We start from the raw sequence: 25,218 nt of genomic DNA, 5'->3' as shown, positions 1-25,218 counted from the left end.
GGTAAAGTATACTGGGGTTCAATCCCTGTCCAAAAAAAAGGAAGGAAGAAAGGAGAGAAGAAGGGAAAGAAGGAACAAAGGGAGGGAATGAGGGAGAAAGGAAGGATGGAAGAGTCTCTCTTATCCTAGGGTTTTCGAACCCTAGGGTCATACCAGTGTTTTCTTCTTTTTCTTTTAATAGTTTCAAAAATTCTATTTTATAGTAAAGTGTGTTTTTTTCTAGAATTGTAGAAGTGTGAGTGGGGGTCTGATTTTTATTTTTTTTTATATGGAAAGCAAGTGTCCCATATGTTTTATCGAATATGAACTAGATTCTCCCCTTTGCTGCATAATGGAATGAAAGAGTGAGTTGATCTGGAAGGGAAAGGGATTCATGGACCAAATCATTAGTTTGCAAAATCTTACTTTGCTTTTTAATCTGTATTTAGAAGATAAATGCACAGAGGACAGAGACCATTCAATCAACATAGGAAGTGTTGGGTACTTCCCAAGTGCCTTATAGATACAGTGGGGGAAAAGAAGAAGGAGAAGAGAAGCAGCAGCAACATTCTTTTGAATAGGAGATTGAGACAGAATAGGCCATCTGCTTTCTATTAAAATCTCTTCCATTCCAGTAGATAAGAAGAATCTGGAGAGATACAGTGAGATTTGTTAAAGAATCTTTTCTCCCAGAGGAACAGCACACACACCTGGCCTTATGTACTTAAGAGCAATTATATTAGGAACATCTAAGCAGCCTGTTTTCCTTTTTTGTTGTTGTTGGTATTGTTTCTACACTAATGACATGCAAGTTAAGCCTGCCAAGGTTTTAGCAGCTCTTTCTGCTGGGACTTTCCTAGGTGAATGGCCTAGAGGTGGCTGCCCTTAACCTGGATAGGCTTTCCTTGCAGATGCAACACAGTGCAGGTGAGCACCAGGTGTCTCCCTTCTTGTTATCTCAGGGGAGTTACCTTGCCCTGAGAACAGTGCCTCTCTCACAGCTTTACAAAACCTTGGGGCACTCCAGTGCTAGACTTGGTGGGTGGGCCTTAAATCCAATATACAGGCTGCCTCAGAGTCAGGCCTGATGGGCAGGCCCAAAGGCAGCACTCCACAACTACCTCCTGCTTAGGCTGACCTACATTCTCACTAGTCTAGCACTCTCAGCGGCCAGGCTTCCTAGAGAATAAAAGGAATTCAGATTTAGGCATTTTTCTGATGCTAACAGATTCAAGGACCCATCTAATTTATTTTCTTCTATTGAAGAAGAGAGAGGCTGGAGTTGTGGTTCAATGGTAGAGCTCTCATAGCGAGGCCCTGGGTTCCATCCTCAGCACCACACATAAGCAAACAATCAAACAAATAAATAAATAAATAAGATAAAGGTATTGTGTCCAACTAAACTGAAAAAGAAAGAAGAGGGGAGGAGGAGCCTGTGTACTCTGTGTTAGAATGTTTTCCTTACTTTGTAGCTTCTCAGCCTATAGCACTAAAAATGGGGTTTTATCTATCAGGATCAAATTTTGTGGGTTATGTCACCTAAATATCTTTGCAGTTCCTTCCTCTTTATCCCATTGCTATTCTTTTAACTTTTTCTTTGGGCTACTGCAGTAATTTCTTATTAGGTCCCTCTGATCTTGCTCACTCTGAACCTCTTCCTACGCTGCTGCTCTAGTGGTTTTTGCAAAACACAAATCTGAACCACCCCCCCACACACACCCCCAGTTAAAAACCCTCCAGTGGTTTCCTTTTATTTACTAATAAATTCTGTCCTTTAGCCTGGCATTCAGTCCCTTCACAGTTTGCCCCTCAGTCTTTCTTTTTCCTTCATTTCCTTCTATTTTCCCCTATGTGTAATCATACTAAACTATTTACCATTTTCCTAATAAGGCAAGCATTTTCATCCCATACACCTCTGACAAGTTCTTCTCATTCATTGTTCAAGGCCAACTGAAATGTTTCTTCCTCTGAGAAGCTATTCCCAACTCTTCCAAATCTGTTTTTCATAATCTCCTTGGCATTCTGATTGTATATTTTATGTAATACCTATAGATTAATTTAAATGACCTAAGTTATTTCCCATTGGACTGTAAACTCATATGTATAGAAGGTACTTAACACCATGTTTGGCACAGAGAAAGCGTTTGCTATATGCTAACTATTATAATGATGATGAAGAAATCTGGATTAAGTCACTTTAGGCCTTCACTGACCACCATCATCAGAGTCTTATTATGTCAGTTCAATTATTATTATTTTTTTAATCAGGGGGAAACCATCAATGGAAGAATGAGCAAAGCAGGAAGAAAATTGAATTGTTTAAAGGAAAGGGGATTTGTATAGTAAAGTCTGATCAAAGGTGAACAATCAGGAGGGGGAAGCTAGAAGGAATTGGATATATTAGATTTGTACAAGAGAAAATTAAGGAAGAATAACTGATGTCTTCATATCTCTGGAGGGCTGTCCTGAAGCAGAAGAAACTAGCATGTTCTGTGAGGGTAGAACTGGGACCAGTGACTGAGGAAGAAGATGTCAGATACAATTCCTCATGAGGCTGTTTTTTTTTTTTTTTCTCGAAGAGAAGAATTTCCAACCTCCAGTGCTCTCTAATATGAGCTTTGACTGACTGAAAAGATTCTGAACATACTTCTTTGTCTTACTGAGCCATTAGAAAGGGGTGCAGCAGCAGCTGTTGCCAGGCCTGTGGATCACTGTAAAGGATGGCAAATTAGACTTAGTCACCTCTTAATACTTCTTCCAATTCTAACTCAGTGTCTGTGTGTTACTTTCAATATCGTGAGCATGGCCTATATTAAGACACTGAGCAGGAAAAAAAATAGCTTTTTTTTTTTTTCCTTTTAAACAGACCATATTTGTGTGGTTCAGAAGATGAAATAAAAAAATCTTGGCCAAGTTAATGGCAGCCAAATCTGGAGGTTACGTTGAATAGACTCATATTTTGAGAAGAGGTAAGGAAGTTGGTAGGAATGGACTAATTTGCTCTGGTCAGAGTTTTGTCTCCACTTTCTACTTACTTTGCAAGACATGTCTCAATGTTCTCATCTCTAAAATGGAAGTCCTAATGTATTTTATAGAGTTAGGGTGAAAATTAAATCAGATTAAACACTTGCCTACCACAGTGCTCAGAATATAATACAGATTCCAAATTATATCCTTTCTTTTGCCCTCTTTTTAGTTGGAGAGAATAAAGACTTTTGTTTGTTTGGGGTCACTCTGACATTTGGAGAAGGGTGGTTTACTTTTTCATTGTGAGTGTCAGACCTAAAATGTCTTTATTCCTAAGTATCCCCTGCTCACAAAGGAGTAATCTTCTTTGTGTTACTGAGCCAGAGAGGTGGTCTTTCATTAGTCTTTTAATACTCTATTATTTTTAGCACCTAAAAATCAAGTAGTTTCAGAAATAGTTCTCTGATTTCTGCTGAGAGTAATTCCTAATTTCCATATTAATCAAAAAATAACTTTATATTTTTTAGTTTTAATCCCAGTAAGAACAAGAAAAGAGGATTAAATTGTATTGACATTTACAAAGAAATTAAAATGTACACATCAAGATCTCAGGAAACCCAATCACTACTATAGCCTTTGGACTGTAAAAGAGAAAATCTCGCTTGTATCCATTTATTTTCTTCCCTCTTGACCTTCAAAAAATATAAATACAGCCAAATACAGTGGTGTGTTTCTTTAATCTCAGTGGTTCAGGAGACCAAGGCAGGAGGAGCACAAGTTTGAGGCCAGCCTCAGCAGTTTAACAAGATCCTGTCTCAAAATAAAAGCTAGAAAGGGATTGGGATATAACTCAGTGGTAAAGCAGCCCTGGGTTAGTCCCTAATACTGCAAAAAAAAGAAAACACAGACAAACCCACAGAAGGGGTACATTTGTTTCCAAGGTCCCAGTTATAGTTATTTGGAAGGTGTGGAAAATGATTTTGGGGTACCTTTCCCAGTTTTACCACTGAAAAACTGGATAATCTTAGTCAAAAAGTTACTTCACCTCTGAGCTTATGTTTGCTTATCTACAAAATAGGAGAAATAATATTAGGGTTAATTTTAAGATCAAATGAAAAACAGGTGTGAAAAAAATTTTTTTGTATGAGCAATGGGTGAAATATACACATATGTGATTTCAATTCAGTATGCTTTACTACTGATGTACCTCAGCAGATCCAATCAATCTTGGGGACCTAGGGTCTGTAATGTACTACACTCACAGGGCTGAGACTGAGCCTGTAGGGGGAGAGCCTTTGGAGTGTGGTAAGAGGAGACTTTTAGCAAGGAATCCACAAATTAGCAAGCTTGACTGTTAGCTTACATTGTAGTGATGGGAGATGGACAGTGATCACATAAACAAGCATATATGATGTCAAGTTTTAGTACTACAAAAAAAGAAAGAAAGAAAGAAAGCAGATCAAAGAGCATAGAAAATGATGGAATGCTGTTTTAGAAAGAATGTAAGGTGACCTTTGAACAAAGTTCTAGGAACAGGGAGCACCAAACTTAAAGGCTCTGAATTGGAAAAGTGCTTGGTGCATTTGAGGAATGTCAAGGAGGCCACTGTGGCCAGAGAAGATTAGCAAGGAGGCAATAGGAGAGGAGGTTACACAGGTAGCAGGGACCCAGGTTGTTGAAAGAGATTTGGCTATCATTGTCATGTGGGCCACTTTGGGACTTAAAGAGAGGAGTTCTGTGACCTGACTTATTTTTTAAAATATATATTTAAGTTGTAGTTGGACACAATATTTTTATTTTATTTTTAAGTGGTGCTGAGGATCAAACCCAGGGCCTCGCACGGCTAGGTGAGCACTCTACCACTGAGCCACAATCCCAGCCCCATGACTTAATGTTTTAATAGGATCACTTTGGCTACTGTATGAAACAGACCATATGGGATCATCTAGGGGACCAGCTATGAAGCTATTACAGTAATCTAGGTGGGTATTAATGATGATTTGAATTAGGATAGAAATTGTGTAGACAGTGAGATATGATCAGATTCTAAATATATTTTGAAAAAAGGAGTTGAAAGGATTTGTTAATGGATTGGATGTAGATGGGAAAGAAAGAATAGTCAAGAATGATTCTAAGACTTGCCTTGAGAGTTGGAAGAATGAATTACCATCTAATGCTATAGAGAAAACCATGGAGAACAAGTTTGGGAAGATAAGATGCAAACATTTATTCTGTAGTCTTTTATGTTTGAAATAATAATAGCTAACTTTCCTAAAAGGCTTAACTATGGGGGCTGGGGTTGTGTGCTTGCCTCGCATGTCTGAGGCACTGGGTTCAATTCTCAGCACCACATATAAATAAATAAAATAAAGGTCCATCAACAACTAATAAAAAATATTTTTTAAAAAAAGGCTTAACTATGTACTTGGCCCCAGCACTTTGGGTCTTAACTAGTTTAATACTTCTAGCAACGTATTGTATTATCTTGGATTTTTTATTTTTGTAGATATTGTGAATGGGATTGCTTTCTTAATTTCATTCTCAGCAAGTTAGCTACTGATATATAAAAGTACTACTTACTTTTGAATGCTGATTTTTGTATCCTGCTACTTTACTGAATTCATTTATCAGTTCTACCAGTCTTTTGGTTTTCTATTTATAGAGTCATGTCACCTGCATAGAGGGATAATTTGACTCCTCCCTTCTTGTTTAGATGCCTTTTATTTCTTTCTCTCCTAATTGCTCTGACTTGCAGTGCTGTATTGAATATAGCAACAAAAGTGGACATCCTTGTCTTGTCCCATATCTCAGAGAAACACTCTCAGCTTTTTCCTGTTTAGTATGGTATGGGCTATGGGTTTGTTTTATATGGCCTTTATTAAGAAGAGATGCATTATCTTCTGTAATTTGTTGAGTTTTTATTACAGATGTTTGATTTTATTGAATGCTTTTTATGGATCTATTGATAATCATGATTTTGTCTTTAATTTTCCTAATATGATTGACATGTTTGTTCATTTGCATATGTTGAACTATCTTTGCATCACTTGATCATGGTATAAATCTTTTTTAGTTCCCCCTCTTTCAAGTTTTTGAAGTAGTCTGAAGTAGTTTTTGAAGTAGTTTCTGAAGTAGTTTTTGAAGTAGTTCTTTAAAAGTTTGGTATATTTTAGCAATGAAGCCATCCAGTCTTGAGCTTTTCTTTTTTGGGAGACTTTATTACTGGTTCAGTTTTATTACTTGTTACTGATTTGTTTATGTTTTCTACACCTTCATGGTTCAATTTTGGTAGCTTAGATATGTCCAGAAGTTTATCCGTTTCTTCTGGGTTTTCTAATCTGTTGGCATATATTTGTTCATAACAGACCTTAATGATTCTTTAACTCCTGAGATATCAGTCTTCTTTTTATCTCTGATTTTATTTAGTTGCCTCCCCCATCTTTAGTCTTGCTAAATGTTCACTGATTTTCAAAAAAACAGCTCTTTGTTTTATTGATCTTTTGTAGGGTGAAAAATGAGGGTCTAGTTTAATTCTTCTACATAGGGATTTCAGTTTCCTCAGCACCACTAAAAGGCTGCCCTTTCTCCAATGTATGTTTTTGGTGCTTTTTTAGAAAATCAGTTGGCTATAGATGTATGAATTTATATCTGAGTTATGTATTCTGTTCCATTGGTCTATGTGTCAGTGTTATTTTTCTTTGGGGGAGGACACTAAGAATTGACCTAGGATCTCATACATGTGCTTTTATCACTGAGCTACACCCCCAGCTACTAGGTGTCTATTTTTATGCTAGTACCATGTTGTTTTGTTACTATAGCCTCGTAGTAGGTCTTAGGAGCCAGTATCATGTTGTTTCCAGCTTTGTTCTTTTTACTCAAGATTGCTTTAGCTGTTTGGGGTCTTTTATAGTTCCATGTGAATTCTAGAATGCAGTTTTCCATTTCTTTGAAGAATGACACTGGTATTTTAATGGAGATTACATTAACTCTGTAAATCACTTTGACATTTTAACAATATTAATCAATTCTGAACATTTTAACAATATTAATTAATTCTTCCGATTCATGAACTTGGGAGGTCTCTTTATTTTTGCCTTTCTGTTTCTTTCATCACTATTTTGTAACTCTTATTGTAGAGGTCATTTACTGTCTTGGTTAAATTTATTCCTAGGCATTTTAGTTTTTCTGTAGATATTTAAAATTATTAGCCTCATTTTACAGATGGGAAAACTAAAGCACAGAGAGGTTAATTAATGTTATTGTTGGAGTTCAAACCTAGGCAGTCTGGATCTAGAGCCCACACACAGTTTTTATTTATTCATTCATACATTTATTCATTCATTCATTTTTTGTATGAGGGATTGAGCTCAGAAGTGCTTAACCATTAAGCCACATCCCTAGCCCGTTTGATTTTTTATTTTGAGACTGGGTCTTGCTAAGTTGCTTAGGGCCTTACTAAGCTGCTGAGGCTGGCTTTGACTCTGTGATCCTCCTGCCTCAGCCTCCCAAGCCACTGGGATTATGGGTATGTGCCATTGCACTCAGCTCCACTCATTTTAAAAATTTTCTCCCTCCTGCCCTTCTTTTCCCTTTCTTTCCCTGCCCTGCCCTTCCCTTTCCTGAGCTCATTTGTATTAGGCAAGTGCTCAACTACTGACATACACTTCCAGCTATCAGGGGCCACTCTTTTTTTTTGGTACCGGGATTGAATCAGGGGCTCTCAACACTGAGCCAAATCCCCAGCCATCTTTTGTGTTTTATTTAGAGACAAGGTCTCACTGAGTTGCTTAGCACCTCACCATTGCTGAGGCTGGCTTTGAACTTGCAATCCTGCTGTACTGCAAAGCCTTCATATCTAGCAAGCATCCAAGAAGAGATGTCAAGAAGGCAGTTAGATACTATATGAATCAGAAGTTCAGGCAAGAAGTATAGCAACATAAAAAGCCAAGTATAATTAGTGGACAGATGAAGTCAGAAAGGAAGGTTAGGGCAACTACCATAAAAGGAGACATGGTCACAAGAAGGCAAAATTTTAAGTTTAAGTCCTTGAAGACAAGGGGTTTGGTTAAAACATCAGTTCTACCTCTCAGAGCCAAGGAGGGCATAAGTAAAGCCAGTGGTGGATGACCTCAAAATGCTACTTTCTTTTCTTTTCTTTTTTTTTTTTTAAAGATAGAGTGAGAGAGGGAGGGAGGGAGAGAGAGAGAGAGAATTTTTTTTTTAATATTTATTTTTTTTAGTTTTCGGCGGACACAACATCTTTGTTTGTATGTGGTGCTGAGGATCGAACCCGGGCCGCACGCATGCCAGGCGAGCACGCTACCGCTAGAGCCACATCCCCAGCCCTCAAAATGCTACTTTCATCTGGAATGCCCTTCTTTCTCTTTTTAATTTACATCCAGGGACACTTTGCCCAGGATAATTCCTAACAAACAATAGATCTAAATAATGGTGATTAATGAAAGTCTCTTCTCTGACCAGTCTATCCTTGTCATGGCACATTTTAGACTATATTCTAACTGTCCACTTATCTCTGCCCCCTCCCACAACTTTCTATCCTCTTATCTTTCTCCCTCATCAGTTGGTGACCATCTCAAAGCCAGAGGCCCTGTTGAATTTGTTTCATTTGTTTTTAAACCACTCAGGCTAGGGTTATAGCTCAGAGCTAGAGTGCTTGTCTAGCATGCATAAGGCCCTGTGTTCAGTTTCCAGCATCACAAAACAAAAAACAAAAACCTTCACAAAACTCATGGAGAAAAAAGGGCTGGGTATGTAGCTCAGTGATAGAATGCTTGCCTAGTGTGAGAAACATGCTCATCTGCCCAAACCCAAACAAGGGGCTCAGAAACAGAAGGTACAGGGGGAAAAAAAAACAAAACTAAAAACAAAACATAACAACAACAACAACAAAAAACAGGCTTTGATGGAAAAATCAGGTGTCTGGTTGAGCAGGCATACCCAGAATGGTTACGATTAGCATTTTATCCTCTAGTGTGCAAGGTCCTTTATTGCCATCTATCCTAGCTGGCGATCTAATGCTGGGTTCACAAAATCTGACTATTCCAATAACTTAAAAAAAAAGACAAAGAGGGGCTGGGGATGTGGCTCAAGCGGTAGCGCGCTTACCTGGCATGCGCGGGGCGCTGGGTTCGATCCTCAGCACCACATAAAAAATAAAAATAAAGATGTTTGTGTCCACCAAAAACTAAGAAATAAATATTAAAAACATTCTCTCTCTTAAAAAAAAAAAAGACAAAGCATGCAAACACACAGAAGTACCTTTTCAAAATCCGTGATGGCTCTCTGACCTTAAGGGTCCGTGGAAAGAGAATGAGCACTGGAATTCGTTATTCTTATATGGGAGACACACAAGGGGAGGTTCCATGGAATATTCTCTCCCAAAAAGGGCAAAAGGGTAGGATTACTAAGGAACAGGTAAGTGTAACTCAATTCCAGCTGGTGATGCCTACTCCTGGAGCCACACCTTGTTATCCAGCTGGGGGTAACACCCAAGTTACTGCTGAGGGCAACAATTGTTCAGTGCCCCTGGGTATCAGGACTTAAAGGCGTGTGCATCCAGGGTAGCTCCTGACAGTCCTACCGCCCCCCCCCCACACACACCCATTCCTCATTGGCTGAGTATTGTGAGGTACACAGTCTTCTCAAAAGTTGCCTAGGTTTTACTGTCTCCTATTGTGTTATTTAAAGAATAAATTTATACCTTAGCTGTTCCCATCTCCCTTTGTTCTCTTGTGGGGAGAAAGTCTTCTTGGATTGAGTACCTTTTGGCACATATACAAACTCTTACTTTTTTACCTAAGTTATTATTTCTTTTTATTTTTGAGAGGTGGGTACCAGGATTAAACTCAGGTGTACTCAACCACTGAGCCACATCCCCAGCCTTATTTTATATTTTATTTAGAGATAAGGTCTCTCTGAATTGCTTAGCACCTCGCTGTTGCTGAGGCGGCTTTGAACCCACAATCCTCCTGTCCCAGACTCCCCAGCCGCTGGGATTTCAGGTGTATACCACCACTCCTGGCCTAAGTTATTATTTCTTAACAGATCTCTATCTCTGTGGGTCAGACAGACTCCTTTTCCCACCTCCTGTTTTGTCAAGGGGCTGTTTAGGTACATGGATTTTGGATCTGTCACAGTCATTGACTGTGGTGCTGTTGTGAGTTAACTGCTTGAAACTTTCCATTCTGCTCTATTTCCCCTCCAGCTGCCTTTCCTTTCTTATGTCCTAATTTTACATATAAGGCTAAATATTGTATTCTGAAAATGGACCACTGGACTTTCTCACACCTACCATGCATGAGGCCCTGAGTTCAATCCCCAGCACACACACACACACACACACACACACACACACAGCCACTCATCATTGCAGAAAACAACCCCTTGATAATCTCTTCATTGAGTACCTATACCTATTCTTTGCCTTATCTGTGCTTGGCATTAAAGATGCAGATATCATCATCAGTAGAAGAAGCAGGATGAAAAATATCAGTTGAGACAAGGAAATGAAATAAACAAAATGAAAACCAGAAAAGAGTAGGGAAGGAACCCAATTTATCTGTGATTTCCTTTTTGGACAAAGTTGATAGTAGGGAAAGGATATTCCCTGCTGGCCACGCAGGCTGTCAGCCACCCAGCATTTGAGAAGCTTGGAGCTTACTGTCCAGGCTGAGAGGAGTGGTGAGTTGGTGAGCTGAGTGGGAAGTGGGAAGGGGGACTGACCAAGAGGTATTGTATACAAGCAAATGAGGCATAGCTGTGCCTTTAAGGAGCTTACAGTTTGGGGAGAGGGGAATGAAAACAAGGCTTTGAAGTGTACAGTGTAATAATTATAGTGTGAAGTACAATGTGTTAAGGCAACTATGTATCTTCAGATTTTTCTGTTCTAAAAAGTAGATGCTACAGGTAGTCAGACTTTAGTGCAGTATGAGAAGGCATTTTTGGACAGAGTGGTCTCACAGTGGAGTAGGGGATCTTAGGAAAGGAAGGCCTTTACTGTTAGTAAAGACGTAAGTTTGGGATAAATGATTTCATTGAGGTTATTGTAATGGAAGCACTAATTCCTCCTAATACAAGATTGGGCTAAAGGGATTTTAAGGTGCCTTCTAACCACAGCAGTCTGTGATCCTAAAAGTCCCTTCCCTTTTCTGGGCCTATGAACGTCACCCATAAAATGAAGAAGAGTCAACCAAAATAAAACCCCCTACAGTGCTGCCATTCTATGTGAATTAAAAATAATTCTACTTGGAAACATTTAAGGAAGATCCTATAATTGCCCCTGAAGTAAATAGCATATGAGGTGACAGAACAGTGATTACCCACGCTGCAGTCTCTCACTTGAAGCTGAGTATAGATTCCATCCATAAGATTGATCACTTAGCTTTCCAGCTTAGACCCTGACTTTCTTCTGCAGAGTGACATACCTCCTGATTGCTAATTAAATGACAAGTTGGTTACTTCAGTTCCAAAATCAGAAATGATCAAAGATGAATTCAGAAGTGCATTTTCTTTGGAGTTGGAAAAGATTTAGGGAACAGCATATTAACAAAGATATATTATTAAAGCTCCAATATTTACAAATCCCAAAGAAGCTTTTAGGGATTTAGGGATTTAATCTTTGACTTTTAAAACCAGCTTTTCATTGTCAGTCAAAATACCAAAGAGCATTTAAAAACTGCAGGGAGTAAGTAGTGAGACAGGCACTTTTACACTGCTAGTGTAAGTTCAAATTGATAGTTTTTCTAGAAAGCAGTGCAGCAAAGTATTTGAAGACTTAGCCTGTCACTTCTCATCAGCTGCACTGCCGCTGTCCTGGTCTGAGCCCCACCTTCTAGTGCCAGGAGTTTGCAGTAGCTCCCTGCTGGTCTCCATGCTTCTCTGTCCTTGCCCCCTTGTACTCTCTTTTCAGCACAACCATCAGAGTGACCCTTTTCACATAAGTCAGATCATGTTATTCTATTCAAAACCCTGTGACAGTTAGAATAAAAGTTGTAGTCCTTATAGTAGCCTGTAAGGCCATACATGAACTGAATAGCTCTTTATCTTTCTTACTCCCTCTGCTACTACTACTGTATCCCTTATTTGTTCCTCTGCTGTGTCCCTTATGCTCCCCAACTTCAGCCCTTTGCATTGATTGTTTTCTTTGTCTGGAATGCTTTGGCTTTTTGTTTGATTAACCATATCATTTCCCTCAAATTTGTGGAAATCTTACCTTCTCAGTGTCTTACCCTGATTATCCTATTTAATATTGCAGTGCTCTCAACCTAGACAGTGGCAATTCTGGTGTTTTTTCATCCTCCCTTTTTTTTTCTCCCATAGCAGTTGCTAATGAAGTGACACTTTGATTATCTAAATTCGAAAATCAGAAAATGATTGAAGATGAATTCAGAAATGAATTCTCTTTGGAGTTGGAAAGGGTTTAAGGACCAGCATATTAACAAAGATACATTATTAAAACACCAGTACTTAGAAATCCCCCAAATTTTGTTTATATTTCCTATTTATCCATTGCCTTCTTTCCCCTGCTTAGACTATAAGTTCCACAAGGGCAGAGGTCCCTAAACCAGTGTCTGGTACAGAATTGATAATCAAATATTTGTTCAATGGATGAATTATAAAAATAGCCTTAGGAATCTCACTTCTAGTACTAATATTTTTCTAAGCTTAAGATTAGCTTTAATTTATTATTATTATTTTAATTGTACAAATTTAGGGATACAATGTGATAATTTAAACACATACCAGTATGCAAAGATCATATCAGATTAGTTAACATTTACATTTCATTAAGCATTTAAAATTCTTTTTTAATTAACACATAATAATTGTACATATTTATGAGGTATATGTGATATTTTAGTACATCTATACAATATGTACTGAACAAATGTGATAACTAATATTTCCATCTTATCATTACTTGGATTTGGAGACTTATGAAGAGATTACTTGTTTTGCGGTATGAGATGGAAGTCAGAGCTTCTCTAATTCTAGGTAAGGGCTCTTAGCACTGAGCCCTACCTATGAAGAGATTTGGGTTTCTTGTATGGGAGGGTACTAGGGATTTAACCTAAGGGCTGATTTAACCTAAACACTGAGTTGCATCCCCAGCCCTTTTTATTTTTTATTTAGAAAACAGGTTTCACTGAGTTACTTAGGGCCTCACTGAGCTGCTGAGATGGGCTTTGAACTCTCCATCCTCTTGCCTTAGTTCCTGAGCCTCTGGGATTATAGGCGTGCACCACTGTGCCTGGCTTCTATGAAGAGATTTCATAAGATGATTCTTGGAAACTCTCTGTAGTGGCTACAATATTCATTTAATATGTCTGTTGATAGATAAGGACATTTAATTTGCTTCTAGACCTAATTTTTAAAGAAATAGAGTTGCAGCCAAAGGTTTATTTAGTTTACTTGATGTTGTTAGCTATAATAAAAATGAAAATTTTCAAACAACCTAAACATCTAAAAGCAGGGTAATGGTTAAGTGATTTGATATATCTGTGTAATGGAATAGTATAAAGATATTAAAAATAAAGTTTTTGAATAATATGTGATTATGTGGGAAATGTTTATGTTTAAATGAAATAGTTATAAAACTATATATACCTCTACCTCATACCATACACAAAAATTAACTCAAAAGCCCCCAAATTATAAAACTCTTAGAAGAAAACCAACATCTTCATGGCCTTGGTTTTAGCAATAGATTCTTGGATATGATACAAAAGCACAAGTAGCAAAAAAAGAAGTAGATAATTGGACTTTAAAAAATTGCATTGAAAGGATTATCAAGTGAAAACCCACAGAGTTGGAGAAAATATTTGCAAATTATTTATTTGGTAATGGCTCAATATTCAGAATATATAAAGAACTCCTACATTGTGTGACAGCAAAAAGATGACCCAGTTACAAAAATGGGCAAATGATTTGGGTAGACATTTCTCCAGAGAAGATATACAAGCCAGGCCCAGTGGCATACACCTGTAATCCCAGCAGCTCAGGAAGCTGAGGCAGGAGGATCAGAAGCTCAGTTCAGCCTCAGCAATTTAGTGAGACCCTGTCTCAAAATAAAAAGGGCTGGGAATGTGGCTCAGTGGTTGAGGACCCCTGGGTTCAATCCCTGGTTAAAAAAAAGGAAGATGTATACATGGCCAACAAGCACATAAAAAGGTGTTCAACATCATTAATTATTAGGGAAATATAAATGAAAATTATGAGATACCACTTCACACTAACTGTAAAAGCTATAATTAAAAAAAAAAAAGCATTGGTGAGGATGGGGAGAAATTGTAGAGATAGGAAGTGAATTAGAGATTACCAGGGTAGGGGTTGTGGGGAGTGGGAAATTATTATTAACAGACACAGAGGTTTTATGTGGAATGATACTGATGATAGTTGCACAACATTGTGAATGTAATTAATGTCACTGAATTGTACATGTAAATGGTTAAAATTCCAAATTTTATATTTACTTTGCCACAATGGAAGTTTTTTTAAAAAAAATAAAAAACAGAACTGTATATGATATGCTATGATGATCTGGCATTGGTGTACATGATCTTGAGTGCTGACTGAGCATTTCTTCCCAACTACTCATTTAAGTGATATTGGTAGCTTGAAATTGGCCACAGTGAGATAATTTACATCATGGCAATTGGCGTATGCTAGAAAAGCACCCCACTCCTAACGTCTTCAAGCCAATTGTTAAATACTTGCCAGTACACCACTGAATATATGTGTATAAAATCCATAGAAAGCTATCTAGAAAAAAATAGATGCCCAACTGTTAATGTGGTTACCTCTTAGAGCAGTTTTGTGGCAGAAAGTGAAAGTAAGCATACACGTTTTATCATAAGCGCTTTTAATTTTTTTCTACTTTTTTTACAGTGAAAATGCAGGCATATTTTATGTATTGCTTTTTAAAAGTGGGCCCAAAAATCTGCATTTATTGGAGTTATGGTATTAATGACTTTTCTCTTGAGAGTCTGAAAGCTCTGTGAAATGGCCTGTGAAGAAAATGAAAGCTAAGCCTGTAACTTGAATTTGTTTCCTTAGAAGTCTTCTTTGTTGTTAGTGTTGTTGTTTTCCTTGCCTAAGTAAGACTTTTCTTGTCTTTATGTAGGTTACCCTACAGCCTACCCGGCAGCGGCCCCTGCCTACAATCCCAGCCTGTACCCAACCAATAGCCCCAGTTATGCTCCAGGTAAACAGAGTGGGGGCATCAGTGGTGAATGGGGTGGGAGGTGTGGGAAAACAAACCCACTTGCTGGCCTTTCCCTGTCCTTAATTGCTCTGGGCTCAGCCTATCCTGGTTTGAATCTGTGGGAGTCCATACCTTCTGGGAACTGAGGCAGATCAGCCTCAGGGTGGGGGTTGGAAGTAAAATCTTCCTCATTCTCCTTGGGTCTTAAGCTTGGCTTATTTCTCCTGTATTAGAATGTATGAGACATGCATCCTTCTTACAGAACCCTTTCTTCTCTCCCAAGCAAGATCCAAATCCATTCTTTGCTCAGTTTCCCCTGAGGCTGTCGCTGGGAAACACATGAACATGTACACACACACACACACACACACACGCACACAGCCAAATACCGGGGTATAGATTTGGAAGAGAGTAAGAGACTTGCCATCAGAGGGTAAAAAAGTGGTTTTCAAGCTTAGAAAAGCTACTTGTTTTTCAAAAACAATAAATGTCCAATACTTCTTGGATAGAGGTTAAAGTGGATATGAAAATATTAAAAGGGTTTATTCTAATTTGGGCAGATGCATTGCAGAGATCTTACACTGATCGTAACCCCTTGCTCAGCCAATACTTAAACACTCAAGAGCAGGAAAATTGGGCATGGTGTCCTAACTACTCAGGCGGCTGAGGTAGGAGGATTGCAAGTTTGAGGCCAGCCTAGACAATTATCAAGACCCTTTCTCAAAATAAAAAATAAAAGGACTGGGGGTGTGGCTCAGTGGTAGAGCACTTGCCTAGCATGCATGAAGCCCTTTAGATTGCTAGAACTGGGGTAAGAAAAAGAGCAGGAGAATGTATAGGTTCTGTGGTTAGAAAATCCTGGGTTAAAATCCAGATTACCCAACTCATTCATTAAAGCCTTGGGCAGTTACCTCACCTCTCTGAGATTCAAATGTAACTACTTACCTCAGGGTTTAAGTTGTTTAATGGAAACTCTTCTTCATTTATTCAGCAAGTATTTATTCGTTGACTGTCCTCCATACTGGGATAGAAAAATTAAAACATGATATCTTTCCCTGAAGTAGCTTATAGTCCATTTTGGAGCCTAACATGTAGACAAATTCATTGCAGTACAATACAGTAAATATTATAAAAGGAATACATATTAAAAGAGAAGAGGGAACCACAGTCTACCTGGGGGTAAGAGTATAGAAGAATAGAGACTTGAGGGAGAAATAGAAAGTCTCCCCCACTCCCAGCTGCTGGGGATTGGACACAGAGCCTCATGCATTCTAGGAAAGTACTATACCACTGAGCCACATCCCCAGCCCTAGGAGGAGTACTTTTAATCACACAAAGGAGGACTGGGCAGTCCAGGCAGAGCAAGCTTGGTAAAGACATGGAAATGTGGAAACATGACACTATTAGAGACTTAGAAGTGAATAGGAATAGTTGAAGCATGGGCCAGGGTGGGAGGTGGTGATGAATCTTAACTAAAGATGTGAAAAGGTGATTTGGAAAGGCCTTGAATATCCTAACATCCCATTTTCTTGTTTAGTGATATTATTATGGAATTTAAAAGCTTGAAAAGATTCCAGAGGTTTCTCCAGTTAAGCCTCTTCTCTTGACCACAGAAACCCAGAAACAGTGTTTAGTTCCACATTATCCAATGAATCAGCAACAACTTATGAACTAGAACCCTTGGCAGATTTCCTGTCTCTCAGTCCCATGCTTTTTTGTACTAAACCAGTATTCTTTCTACTGTCATTCCCCTTTGTGTGTATGTGTATATGGTATTAGGAATTGAACCAGGACCTCATACAAGCTCTGTAGCGCTGAGCTGCATCCCCAGTCCCCTCATTCCCATTCTTCTGGGATATTTAAAGCAGAAATGAATGTGGGCTATATTTGAAGATCTCTGTTTGAGCCCTGGAATCATATCCTTACCATACCCCCCACCTCATCTCTCTCTCTCACACACAGACACACATCATGAAGTTATCAGATAGGACCCTCTTTTTTTTTCTGCAAACAAGAGCTATTTTATGCATATGACTAATGATAACCCCTAAAGTGCTTACATAAATGTGACATTACACAGATATTCATTTTGGCCCTATTATGCCTGAGGCAGTCAGGAAGACACTGTAGGTAATTCAAACTTGAAGAAGCTGCTGTCACTGCCTTAAGAGCTTATAAGGGAAGTGGTGATACATGGACCAAAATCTACATCTCAGCATTGATTTTCTGTTTTCTTTTAATCAATAAAATATATTTCCCAAAAAATCTATAATAGGAGGCAGAGCAACAATAAAAGCTGCAGAAATTCTCTCTGAAAAAAATAATGAAATTTGGTAAGTTTTATCTTTAAAAACTATGGTAGCTTTGGTTATTAAATCTATCACAATAGGTAAGTGATTTAAATCTTCATGAGATCTGTGAGTCGGCTTTGTAAACTAGTCTAAAGCAAAGTGAAACAAGTTGTAGCAGAAGCTGAGGTAGGAATGAGGAATATTGATTGTCTTGATAGTCAGGAGGCCACCAATGACCTCACTGGCAGCAGTCAGGTAGGTGGTGAGACTGGAAACCAGACTACGGTGAACCAGGGAGGAGAGAAGTAGATTAAGCAGGTGGAGGCCATGCTTACGAGAAGCTTGGCTACCAGGGAAAGCCAAATAAAATGGCATTGACTATAAAGGGTGCTTGGGGTTGAGAAAGTTTTGGGAGTATAGGCATGATTAAGCACTGATTGGAGGAGCAAGTGGAGGGGACAAGTCAGATATGCGGGAGAAGCAGTGCCACACAGCTAGGCCTGCACAGAGGCTGCATTGGGGGTGGGAAATCGAGAATTCAGTTCTCTTCCTAGTTTGGGGGAATTGAGTGGCAGGGGGAAGTGGGATACCTCACACAGGAGGGCAGTTCTTCCTTTCAGATCATAGGAAAAGTCACAGGGGATGTGTTTAGAATCAATTGCCCAGTGGAAAGTGGAGACTTCTGATTTAATGGCCTTGATTTGCTGACACAGAGGTGATGAGGGATAGAGGAAAAATAAATGTCAAAGTGTAAGAGCCTCACATGAAACAGTGGGAATGGAAACTACTAAACGATAGCACAGAGCAGGGTAACACTAGAGGCTGAGTGAGGTGGAGGCAAGGAATTGGTCCAGGCTCTAATTCCCAGCAGTGGGCTCTTTTCAGCACTTCTGGTGAAAGATTATAAGATTGTTTGGCAAGAAAGAGGAAAGACAAGGAATAAATAGCTATTATTTATTGAAGGGTTCCTTTGTGTCAGAGACTATTTTAAGCTCTTTACAGATGTTAACTTGTTTTATAACACATCAGAACTTTGAGGTGAGTACTATTGTTACTCCCATTTTCTAAATGGAAAAACTAAAACTGAGAGAAGTTGAGTAACTAGCTCAAAGTTCCACAGCCCAGTATCATGTCACATGGCTACGTGAACTCACTCTAAACCACTACTTTATTGTTGAGGCAGTTGGCAGAGAGAAATTGAAGTGTTAAACTGGAATAACCAGGGTAGAGAGGAAAGGTGGTGCAGAAAGGAGGAAATTGAGACTGTCAAAGAAAAAAATGAACTAAAACAAACATGGAGAGATTGGAAAACTGCTGGTAAAAAATAAAATAAAATAATAAAATCATCACCTAACATGATTTTCCCATTTTATGGCTTTTTGTTTGTTTGGTGTTTAGTACTGGGAATTGAACCCAGGAGTGCTTAACCACTGAACCACATCCCAGCCCCTTTTATATTTTATTTAGAGACAGGGTCTTGCTAAGTTACTGAGGCTGGCTTTGAACTCATGATCCTCCTGTGCACCACCATGCCCAGTCCAATTTTGTGTTTTAAAAGTCAACATATTTTCAGGAGCTAATGGAGGTAACCTAGACCATTTGCTCAGAAACCCACAAAGTACACAAGAAAGGGTAATGCTACTGCATTGTATTAGAAAGCCGCATCCTGAAAGTTGGAAAACCTGGACTGTACCACTAACTCTTTTCTGATTTTGGTGTGACCTTGGGGAGACACCTTTGCCTTCTGAATTTTACACACACACACACACACTCTCTCTCTCTCTCTCTCACAAACTGGGTCTGCTTCATATTGTGGGATGCTGGCCTCTGTATTCATAGGTTTCCTGATTGCAGTGGGGAAGTTCTTGAAAAGGAGGAGCTGGCTCAAGGTCAGAGAGGACAGTGTAGGTTACTCTCAGCTTCCTGCCAAAGCCAGCCATTTGTGATGCAGAGAGGTGCCTGCATCACAGGAGCAGATGTCTGCAAAGGAACCAGGCTCTCAGGTTTAAATATCTTTTGGTTGCTTCAAGGAGACCAAGAAGTTGCTTTAGACAGATCTATTTTTAGCACCTAAGATATCATCTGTCTAGAATGCAAGGAAGTTCTTTGATTGGTTCTGAAAGCAATGTTGGTACTTGGAGCTTTTTTCCAATTTCTTTATGATTTCAAGAATCTTAATTTAAAAACTATTTGGCCCCACAGGAGGCAGAAGCTATCCAAGACTAGGTTTTCAGAATCCACAGAGCAAAGAGTTTATCATATTAATGGTAATCTGACTTGAAAATGAAAAGGGAGGGTAAACAGGGTAACTAGTATAATAAAAATATAATACCGCCTCCAAGAATCTGTATACAAAAGTATTTTTTATCTATTATCTCACCTGGTTTCATAATGCCTATAAAGTACAAATATATTATTCCTATTTTGCATATGACAAGCCTAAAGAATAGTAGGGGGAAGGAATTGTTTTCTGAACACCTGCCTCCTTCCAGGCACTATGCAAGGCATGCTATAAATGTTCCCTTTTATGTTAGTCCTGTGTGTTGGAACTGCTTGCCTCAAATTTTGTTCAGAGGTTAAATAAGTTGTGCAAACTTATACAGTTAAAAAAGCAGCAGAGCTGGGATTCAGACTTATATAGCACCAACTGTCCTGGAGGCTTGGGCCTAGCTCTCTGGGATTTTACAAACAATTCTAAAGAGTCCTATGCTGATGGTATTGTCCCTGAACTTTCACTTCCTCTAATACCTATCACATGTTCACCCTCTCTGGTTCTTGGGAGGATTGAAACATGTTTTTATCATGAATGAACAAAGAGCAAGAGCTTGGTCTTGTTCACATCTAGGCAGCTTCTGGGTCAGCTATATGGAAGATGCCATAGCATCCAGGGAGATTTTTCTCTGCAATGATTAAACTTTCCTGGATGGCAAGTCTGTCACCCTCTCCAGGGTAGAGGTACTTCACACCCCATATAGTCACCATTTTTGTGCGGCCTGGGGGAAACTGCTATCTTAAGCCAAAGAATGTATATGTAACTGCAATATGTAAAACTTGCACAAATTCCTAGTGGTAATTTCAACTAACATTTCTATCCAACAGAGTTTCAGTTCCTGCATTCAGCTTATGGTAGGAGAGCTATTTTTCCTCATCTGTATTACGGCCTATGAATGTGTTATCTTGTAACAATGGTAGAACCCCTCTCCTTTCTTCCCTAAATCCCATCCCCTAGGCTTGGGCTCCCCCCAGGTGGCTCAGCAGCAGTTCCTAAAGCATGCAGGAACATGTCTGATGGTGCAAAATCATGGGTTGGAGACACACATGAACCATTTCCCTAGGGCAACAATGAAGGATCATGGCACTAAAAGGCGTCTCTCACCCTAACCTGGCTGCTGAATTCAAACAAATGAACCAAAATTCCAGGGTCTATATGTGGCTTTTCTGTTGGCTTTGTGGCAGCCTCTTTGAAGGAGTCCCTGGATTATGCTAAAACACCAGTCTGCCCCAGGATCAGATTTCCTGTCTCCATCAGCAGTCTGACATGTTTGAAGACTTGGTGACTTTAAATACAATCTGTTCTCTTAGCTCAGATCTTGAGCTCTGGGCTCATTATTGGGGCATTTTCCGGGATGGTGAAAGGTGGGAGCCTAGTGTGCCAATGAGTTGAGGGATCAAAAGCTGAGTTCTGGGGCAGTGTGGACTCCAGGCCCAAGGCACCACGGGAACTTCTGGGCACCTGTGAGGGTCCTAGCAGTGTAACTTGACTAGGTCCTTTTTGTCATAGACAGGAAGGGACCATGGGAAGGACTTGCCACTTTAACGACCCTCAGCTGGGCTGCTGAGGACAATGTTTTTGTAAAATCTCTGCACACTTTCTCAACTTTTAAACCTGATCATCTAGTTGTCAGAAATTAATTTTTTGTGTTGCACATCTTTCAGAAGATGAGCTGTGAAATTTCTTGCCACTATTGTGGGCTGTGTGATCTTGGGCAACTTGCTAATGTTTCTAGGCTATAGATGAAGTTTTATTCCACATGGATATTTTCATATCTTTAATGCTAACACCCCATCCTTTTACAATTTTATTATTTCAATTTTGCAAGCCACAGACCTATTTCTCTCTCTCTCTCTCTCTCTCTCTCTCTTTCTCTCTCGGTTGCCCCAGAATATATGAACTTGGACAGAGGTTTCCATAAAAAGTTAGAGAAGGTCTCAGACTTCTTCACCCTTCCACTTAAAGCATCTGAAATGAGGATGCATGAGTAGTATGGATAGAACACTTAACAAAATATTCTGTGGCAGGCCCTAAGTGGCCCTTTGAAGATACAAAGACCAGTAAGACAAGCTCTCCAATTCTCAAGGAGTGTGCAAATTATTGGGGAGACAGATAAGCCAGCCAAGTACAGGAACTTCTAAGAATCACAGGAATGGTGAGGGTGGTCAACTACATGGAGTGCATGCAGAAGCTGTGGTCACTGGGTGGAGAGAAGAAAAGACTTTGTAGTACATGTGCGTCTTCAGCTCATGATTGATGAATTAGTCTAAGTTTACCAGGTGGAATGTGAGAAGAGACATGCCAGAAGAGCTAGCAATATGGACGAAACCACAGATATGTGTAGCTCCTCTGCATATTCTGGGAATGATAATCAGTGGGTGTACTGTAGTATAGACTGGAGACTGAGAGACTAGCGAGATCATCGAACTAGATCATGGGGCCTTGAATGCAATAAGGACTTCAGACCAGCCTATATGCAGTAGAGAACCAGGGAATATTCTTAAGAAAGAGGGTTTTCTGATTGTGTCTTAGATAGGTCGCTGTAGCTGTAGCTTAATGATTGGAGGGGACAGGTTTAAAAACAAACAGAACAGTGAGGAAGCAGTTGGAGCAATTCAGGTGAGAGATGCTGAGAGCTTGAATTAAAGCCCTTTACCAGTATGGAGATGGAAGAATAGATAGCTACCAGAACTTAAACTGGGTGACACTTTATTTTTTACCCTCATGTCAATACTATGAAGCAATCAGTGAATGGTAGTTATTGCCATTTTGAGATAACCAAAAAATTAAGTGACTTGCCCAAGATCCCATAGCTAATAAGTGGCAGAGCCCAGGATAGAAGAATGCAAATTTCCTGACTCAATACATTGTTCAGGATGATGGTCCCTTGCTGCCTCTCCTCTTTGTAAGTGTGCTTAACAGATTGTTCAAGTGTCAGAGGGTGTGAAGGTCCCATATCCAGGGAAGTGAACAACCCAGCACCTGGATGTGGGCAGCCTGCTGTGACTGGCCATGGCCTTCACTGCCAATGGTTCTCTCTTTTGTTCTGTCTTTTTGACTTGAAGGATGGCACATATACTATAGTACACTGATCTTAAGTATACAGCTTAACAACATTTTTCACATGTAATACACACACACACACTGTAATACACACACACACATATACATATATATACACACATATAAATATAGCAATCGCACAGTTCAAAATATAAAACATTTCTAGGAAGTGGTTTCTTTCTTGCACCCAAGAATATGCCCTCCTATTAGAGCAGCCTCTTCCACCACTATACTTCTAAAAAGCTTTAGTTGGGTTTGTTTTCATTCCACAACTAAGCTTTGATCAGCACCACCAAAAGAACGGGTGCCGTTAGAATTGTACTTAGAAGAACAGGATTATCTAACTAATGAGGAGGTCAAGTTGATATTTGGTTTTAAGTTTTCACATTTATTCAATTATTTAGTATTCAAATATACAGAGGAGGCATAGAAAATAATGTTTGTTTTCTTTAATGAAACCAGAAGAAAATGCCCCTTTATTCAGGAAAATGTATAGTTTAGCTAAGGGTTCACTTAGGGAAGACAATCAAAGGCATAATCCCATTTGCTTTTTTCCTGATTAATCTGCAGCATTGTTTTACTGGGTATCATGCTGTCTTGTTCACTCCCTGGTTAGCGTGTGGCTATGTTGCATCCCCAGCTAGATTGTAAGTACCTTGTATGCAGTGACCGTGACCCACGTTGTGTTCCTGTCCACGGTGGCGCTCCCCTCAGTGCTGAGCGCAGTTAGACCTCAGTACTCTTTGGCTAATTTTGATTTACTTTGTCACACAGCCCTTCAGGCTAATGTCAGACTTTTGGCTAATGATGCAAATTATAAGTATGTGCCACTTGGAGGAAAAAATTGGAATGAATCAGGACCTCTAATTTCTCCAAATTTATACAACCAAATTCAGTGCTCCTGCTCACTGGTGGAGTCCCATGAGGTTCTTATGGGCATGGGCTTATTCTTTCTGACTCCTCAGAACTTACTTGTTTAACCTTTCAGGTAGTTGTGTTGGGTGGCCTCAGCTTTCCAGCCACATGGAGTATCAAGTTCTAAATTTGGAGACATTTTCATAAGCTTTTCAACACTAATTGGATCCTTTGTTAATCCCCTTCATACCAGCCCTCTGCCCCCATAAAGAACCCAAGATGATTGCTTTAAATGGACTTTTCTCCTCCTGTAGTATATGCAGAGCCATGTCTGGATATCCAGAAGAGGCCCTGAACTATACTTGGGAGTTCCTCTAGGCCTCCATTTCTCTTTGCCAGAATTCTCCTTTTAGTGTCACTTTCCTGCCCATGATTTCCTTCTCATTCTTCAGCATCTGCTGTATATATTGCGGGCCATTAATGCAAGCAGAGTCAGCATATATCAGCTGCACTCCTAGCCTTAGTTTAGTAAGAACAGTAGAGTCCCTGACCTTTTCTAACCTTAGCAGTTCTGTGATTGAAGGAACAGAGACATTTGTTATTATCCAGACAGTCAGAGGAAGATATGAAATCTCTCTGAAGGTAGAATATTCTGGTGAAATTAGAGCATATATAGGCATACTTTCTTCTCAGACTACACTGACTTACCTTAGCCCCTTGTGAAAATGTTTCAATTATATTTGACTGTTGTCAGTACAACCCCATCTCCTGCTAATATGCTTTTAAAAATTCCATATCAAAGACTCCCAAGACCTTATTTGAATGGAATAGAAATTTGGGTAAAGGATGTTTCTTCTCTAGTGTTTGAAAGTATAGTAAAAAGTTGGGCATTTCTACCCTTTGGAGGCCTATTTCCTCTCTCCTTCCCCTCTGGGTACCATGAAGGTAAGTTTTTTGAGTCAGTCCCACTTCTAGAACATATAAAGGATCATCTTTCAAGCTTCTCAAGCTGAGCTTTGAGTTAGCCAAGGAAGTCTTTACAGACCTCAAACTGGGCCTCATCTCTATTTCACACCTACCCCAAGTTGGCATTTACTTTTGGGATGGCCTAAAGGATCATTTCTAATTTATGAGCTGTCTCAGGTGGGACACCCAGTAGCACCTCAGCAGGATATAATTCAGGGATATGCAGAGGTTTGTTCATCTGACCTTGGATGGGTGTCCAGGATGAGTTAGCAAGGAGTGCCCCACTGGATAACTAGGAACACACCCACAGGGCCCTGTGCCTTTTAAGCTTGCATGGCTACATCTCAGTCCATTTAGAGGACATGGTATTCCAGTAAGAATAAAGTTTTTCCACAACTTATTAAATACACCTCCTGAGGAAATTTCAGACAAAAAGGAGGGGGGCTGAGTTGATATAGCCTAGTACACAAAGGCTCCCAACTTGATCCACATTATAAAGTAGCTGAGGAATATACCAGAGCCTTATGCCAGAAGGTCAGGTAGAAGGAAGCAGTATTCATGGACATGTTCATGGTTTTAGTAGTACTTATAAAACCCTGATG

The 25,218-nt window shown here is 39.4% G+C and overlaps 1 protein-coding gene across 10 annotated transcripts in view; it reads left to right on the top strand.

Moving 5' to 3' along the window:
- The window catches only part of Fam168a (family with sequence similarity 168 member A), a 186,787-nt gene that overhangs the window by 143,164 nt on the left and 18,405 nt on the right, over positions 1–25,218 (top strand). For 5 of the 10 annotated variants that reach the window (XM_046441926.2, XM_046441929.2, XM_058578533.1 and 2 more), the window contains 2 exons: positions 15,089–15,169; positions 20,560–20,586. In XM_046441926.2, coding sequence (XP_046297882.1) covers positions 15,089–15,169; positions 20,560–20,586 — 108 coding nt within the window. The remainder of the gene's footprint in view (positions 1–15,088; positions 15,170–20,559; positions 20,587–25,218) is intronic. The other 5 variants (XM_046441931.2, XM_058578534.1, XM_058578530.1 and 2 more) reach the window with 1 other exon arrangement.

This window comes from Marmota monax, unplaced genomic scaffold (assembly GCF_021218885.2).
Source record: "Marmota monax isolate L192 unplaced genomic scaffold, Marmota_monax_Labrador192_F-V1.1 WCK01_AAM20220418_F8-fsc00068, whole genome shotgun sequence".
Classification (NCBI taxonomy): domain Eukaryota; kingdom Metazoa; phylum Chordata; class Mammalia; order Rodentia; family Sciuridae; genus Marmota; species Marmota monax.
The sequence above is the reverse complement of the archived record's forward strand: the minus strand, read 5'-3'. Positions and strand labels throughout refer to the sequence as shown.